Source organism: Meriones unguiculatus, chromosome 1, assembly GCF_030254825.1.
Source record: "Meriones unguiculatus strain TT.TT164.6M chromosome 1, Bangor_MerUng_6.1, whole genome shotgun sequence".
Lineage (NCBI taxonomy): Eukaryota > Metazoa > Chordata > Mammalia > Rodentia > Muridae > Meriones > Meriones unguiculatus.
The window spans coordinates 8,459,935-8,465,934 of NC_083349.1; the positions used below are offsets into that span (position 1 = coordinate 8,459,935).

The 6,000-nt window shown below is 47.6% G+C and overlaps 1 protein-coding gene across 1 annotated transcript in view; it reads left to right on the forward strand.

The window, feature by feature from the left end:
* Window positions 1–910, forward strand: part of Btbd16 (BTB domain containing 16) — a 43,666-nt gene extending 42,756 nt beyond the window's left edge. Inside the window, exon 15 of the mRNA XM_021653195.2 lies at window positions 797–910. Coding sequence (XP_021508870.1) covers window positions 797–865 — 69 coding nt within the window. The 3' untranslated portion in view covers window positions 866–910. The remainder of the gene's footprint in view (window positions 1–796) is intronic.
* The last annotated feature ends 5,090 nt before the right edge of the window (window positions 911–6,000 follow it).

Consider the following 6,000-nt stretch of genomic DNA (forward strand, 5'->3'; position numbering starts at 1 on the left):
AAGGCTTCCCAAGGTATTCCCTGGGGGCTGGGATCAGCACAAACATTAGATTGTGTTTACTGGAAAAACCTGTTTGTGGTGTGGCTCATCCCTAGCACACACCTTTAACCCAAGAGCTTTCTGCTGCTTGAGTATTGTAAACAGGATTAAATAAAGTTAACCCTAGGTCAAAAAGCAGAGCAAGCTACCAGTTGACGAGGAATGAACATAAAAAAAAAAAAAAAAGCATAGAGATTAAGAGGAAGTCAGAAGGACGAAGAGAGATGCACAGGAAGTAGAAGGGAGGGACATTCAGTTTGAGGGTATTTTGGAGACAGTGTGGGGAAGGAGGATTCTTTTTTTTGGGGGGGGGGGGTGCCAGTTGAGAAGAAAGGTCAGATGGGTATTTTCTCTGCTTTTCTGTGCTAAGAGGCTTTCACCCCAGAATCTGGCTCCTGAGTCTTTATTGTTAAGATGGAACAATTGAGATTTTGTTTAAAAACAACAAGGCAATCTCTATTTGGGAGGCTGGGAGAGGGCTAGGCTGATGGTGGAAATGTGAAGGAAGCCTGGAGGGCTGGAAATGTGCTACACCTTCATCGGGTGACAGCACAGGTGTAGCCTTGTGACAGCTCCCGGAGATTTACGCACTTTATCTGAAGTATGCCAAAAATGTTGTTTGTTTATGCTCTCCATGGGACATTCTGCTGTAGGCAGGGTTGGAAACCAGCAGCTTCTGCAACTGTCTTTGGCACAGCATCCTCATCCCAAAAGTCTTATTTATCTTACTTTGTTTGTTTCTTTCTTTTTTTTTTAGATCTTGAAAATCCAAACTGTGGGCATCCCAATCTATGCCAGCTTTGCATTCATCTTCCCAGCATCCTGATAGTATTCAGAGGAATCTATGGTGTCCCCTGCCCTAACCCACCTGTCTACATAAGAGGAAATAAAAATGCCATTAAAGAGGGGAGCCCAGGGTTCAGCTGCGTGTGCTTGTTAGTGCTCGTCAGTTCCTCCGGGTCCTCTGCTCAGGCGCTCACATTATAGCTTTGTGGCAATCTGGTACTGTTTTAATCCACAGAGATGATTGGGGAAAATTAATGTTCAAGTTCACACGGGCTATCGACAGGCTAATCTTCTCGCAGCTGCATGACCAAGAGTCTCACAGGATGTCCTGCAGTCCGGGGAGACATCCCGTCCCCTCTGGCTTAGAAGTTCAGACACATGCTGCACCCTTTCCTAGAAGAGACCATTGTACAAAGGGTCACCTGTGGGTGTCCACCTCTCCCTGCCCCCTGTTTTCTTTGAGGACACAGAGAGTTGATGGTGTTGTACAAACCAGCCATAAGGTGGGTACACTCAGTCTGACGGCTGCTGTGGGTTGGCACAAAGCCGAGGGAGTTTTCTTTCCAACAGGGAAGCTCAGGAGGCTAGAAGGAGTGATGGGAACATGGAAGGTGGTCCTGGGGGAAGACTCGAGCAAAAGATCTGCATTTTGGGAGCTTGCTTCCGGGTCTGTCCCCTCCTTTCATGTCCCAAACTTCTCCACTGTTGCTCCCATTCAGGTCCAGTCAATGAGAAACAGTAATGGGATCTGGGGAGACAAGAAAGGAGAGAAACCAGCATAGCTATCACCTCTGGACCCATGGGACATCTGTCTGTGGTGACTGTGTCCCTCGATGGTTTCAGCTTGCTCTGGCACCTCCATTTGTCACCCTAGTTCCCACCCAGCAGTTTCCTGCCACGATTTCAAGGTCTAGTGCAGGACCCTGGTGCTTGTTCTAATATTAGTTACGTCAAATTGTGTCCTACTGACCCTCAGGGGACGGAGGCACTTGTCAAGTAATTCTAGGCTAGACTGATCTCTGCTCGGCCGGGTAGCTCTTGCTTTGCCGGCATGATTGGGTTACCATATTGTATTTACACTTTTTCAACCTGGGGGTCATTTCGGTTTTCCAGCCTACACAGCAAGGGTTTGGTAGAGTTGTAGATATGTGTGACACACATGGATATTAAAAAGCATGGCCTCCATAATCCAGATTACGATGAGGACCAGTGAGACACGCACTCAGGCACTAAGTCTATGGGATGTCACAGCCCCACAAATGCTCAGTAACCCAGACAACTGATATGCTAATGTGATGTTTTAAAACCAATGGAAAAAGAACCCACTATGATACAGATGGATGAACTGTCGTAAGGTGGACACTCACATGACCAGTGCCCACATCAAAACATAATGATCATGTCCTGCATGCCCCAGCCGGCCTCATTTAGGCTCCCCCACACCCAGCAAACACTACCCAGACTCCTAACGCCACCAGCTCATTTGGCCATCAAGTCTGACTGGCTATTTTGCAAATAGAAAAACACCTCAGCCATTGTACAAGTTACTTTTCTTGTTGCTGTGATCAAATACCTGAGGGAAAAAACTTAAGTAAGAAAAGGTCTGTTTTGCCTCACAGTTCAAGGGTGCGGGGTGGGGGGGGAGTCAGGATATCTGGAACTTGAGGTGGCTGCTGATGAATGCTGGTGCCTAGGCACTCTCTCCTTTCTCTCCCGTCCCCAGACCCATCACCCCAGCCCATGAGTGATGATGCCCACATTTACGGTGGGTCTTCCCACCCCAGTTACCCTATACTAGAAACTTATTGAAAGACAGCCAGGTGCTCATAGGTGATTCTAGGTCCTGTCAGGCCGACAATCCATATTCACCATCACAGGCGTCCTTTGTGGCCTCACACTGTCATCCAAGAGCACATCTAAGAAATTTGACCACAGTTGCTTGGAGGTGCAGTTTACTAGACAAGCATGGGAATTTCATTCCTTAGAAAATCAGGGTTACAGGGGCTGGAGAGATGGCTCAGAGGTTAAGAGCGCTGGCTGTTCTTCCAAAGGTCCTGAGTTCAATCCCCAGCACCCACATGGTGGCTCATAACCACCTATAGTGAGACCTGGTGCCTTCTTCTGGCACGCAGGCACTCATGCAAGCAGAATACTGTATAAATAATAAATTTTTAAAAAATCTTTTAAAAATGGCAAACAGAAAATTTGTGTTACCTAGTAAGAGGTTGCTGAAGAACAATAAGAGAGAGAGAAAAAAAAGCATAGAATGGAAGTGACCACCACCTCCACCACCATCGAGGGGCATGAGGGAAGACCCTCTGGCATGGTTTCTGGGACTTTTTGAGTTTCTTTTCTTCCTCCCCCACCCCATTCAGAATGGTTTATGCAATGTACCGTGCAGGAGATCTTTGGGTGATGCTAGAAAGGACTGCGGTCTAGAAGCTTCCATTCCTCAGGGAGGGGCCTCACACACACATTTGTCTTTCTTCCTAATGCTCCCAAACCCCCATAAAACAATAGGTTTGGGAGTCTATTTGCCACCATGGGTGAAAAGGAGGGAAAAAAAATCATCCTCTAATACAAGAACTATTTGCTCTAATTCTGAGAATCCACTCCTGTCCACCAGAGGGCACAGTTAACCTCAAATTTGGGAGCCAGAATTTTAGTGGCTGAAATCGGCAATCTAGAAAAATTCACAGTCCTAGTTAGCAGTAACTGTGAGCTTGACCCAGTCTAGAGAAAGGAGTCTCTATTGAGAATTGCCCAGATCAGATTGGCCTGTGTGCATGTCTGTGGGGCATTGTCTTCCTTTTACTTGATGTAGAAGGGTCCAGCCCATTGTGGGCAGTGCCCTTCCCTGGACAGACAGTCCTGGTTTCTGTTAGAAAGGTAGGTAAGCACGAGTTTGTGAACGAGCCAGAAGGCAGCATCCCTCTGTAGGTTTGGCCTCAAGGTCTTCCCGGAGTTCCTGCCCTAACTTCTCTCAATGATAGACCTGGTAGTTTAAGTCAAATACACCTTTTCCTCTGCAAATTTGCTTTTGGTCATAGCAACAGAAATGAAACTAGAACACGCTCCTTGCAGCCCTGCGTCGTCCTTGCTTAATGGTTGAAAATGAAACTAGCATATCTAGGGGGAGAGGCAACCAATGCAACCTTACAGTCTCTGAACTTGGGAAGTGTTAAGTCTTGAGTCAAAAAATTCTCATGAGCTCTTCTTCCGAGACGAAGCTTTGCAGACTCGGATTCTGTGGCCCGTGGTTACAGAATCAGTACTCATTGGCCCTGGGCAGTGCTGTAGCCTGCATGCTGCTTCTGGAACCGACTCTGGTTGCTCCTCTCATCTTTCACCTCATCTCCCGGGCCTTTAAGGAAGGAACTGGGAAGTTGGTCCTCGATTCACTTGGTGCACAGCAACTCTTAGATTCCAGCTGACCTAGATCTGGGTCCTAACTAGCTATGTGGCCTTAGGCAAGTGAGCTAAACTCTCAGCCTCAGAATCCAACCCGACGCTGGCGCTGGTGGTATAAAATAAACCAATGCTACTTTTCAAGCACCTAAACATGTCATAAACACTTGATAAACTTGCTGCTTGGAGTCACTGTGTACTTACTGAAGGTTGAGACTGATGCCATGTGAGCTTGGGTACCTGCTTGGGGCCTGATTCCCTGATGTAGAATGAGATGGTTGGATGAGTGGCTCCCTCAGCTCTTTCAGGCTGCAGTCAAAGATGGTAATTTTGAGAGTGGAAGAGCAGCTGGGCCAGTGGAGCAGGCATGGTGACACTAGGGAAGTAAACACTGGCTTTCTTTACCATGGGCTTGTCAGAATAAGAGTGCCTTGTGGGTTGGGAAGATACCTCAGTGGGCCAAAGTGCAAAGCCACACAAGAATGAGAGTTGAGTTTGAATCCTCAGAACCCACATAAAAAGCCAGATGTGATGGTAGATACCTGTAATTCTACTGCTGGGGAGACCAACGCTCACTGGCCAGTACCTAGCCAAATGAGTGAGCAATCCTGTCTCAAGGAAAAAAAAAAAAGGTAGAACTGAATATGGTGGCCCATGTCTTTAACCCCAGAACTTGGAAAGTAGAGACAAGTAGATCTTTGTGAGTTCAAATTGAGCCTGTAGATCAGCCTGATCTACATAGCGAATTCCAGAGCTACATATTAAGACCTTGTCTAAATATCTAAATAAATAAATTCAGACACACAGAGAAGGAAAGAGAAGAAGAAAAAGAAGTAGAAAAGGAGGAGGAGGAGGAGGAAAGGCTAACCTTGAACTTAGAAATCCACCTGCCTCTGCCTCCAAGTACTAGGTACCACAATTAAAGGCATGGGCCACTGGTGACTGGAGGCTTGCCTACCTCTTTTTTGAGATATCTTATTATGTAGCACAGGCTAGCCTGAGACTCACAATCCTCCTGCATCAGGATTACAGGGCTGCACCACCACCCTTAGCTCCCTCCCCTCTTCAGGGAGGCTCTGTGTCCCGCAGACCATTTTGTCTTGCAGTACCAGGGAGAAAGAGGAAGCCTTCATAAACCTAGGGTGGGGAAGGAACTGCTCTCAGGGGATGGGTAGGCTGCCGACCACAGGGAGGATGGCCAGACGGGCCCCACTTTTCCTGCAGGATGAACGTGGGATGTGAGGTTCTGTTGCACAGACTTGAGTTTTTGCCGGCTGACAGTCGAGTCACTTCTGGAAAAAGAGAGAAAACCCCTGAGGACACCCCAAAGCAGAACTAGCCAAAGGAGCTTCCTATGTTGATGAGAATACCGTATGTCTGTCCTACCCAATGTGGTAGTCACAAGCCATGTGTGGCCACTTGAGAGCTTGCCGGGTGACTTCTGCAACACAGAAGCTGGGTTTTGACTTTTCTGTCATCTTCCGGTACGTAAGTTTAAATAGCCATTGGTGGGAGTCAAAGAAGCGACAGCACTGTGCTCACCCTGGAACAAGGACGTGCTCTCTCTGATGCTGCACTCTCCAGGACTCAGGACCCTCTGTCTCCCTGGATAAGTGGAACCAGCCATGCTTCAGGCTCAGTTGGCGGCCACCCTAAAATCTCAGCTGGACTGGAAGGCCACTTCCCAGGAGCCAGAAGTTGTGCACCAGGCCAGAAAAGCAGAGCTCAATCTGTCTTGGAATATCACCCTGCTCTTTTACTTGCATG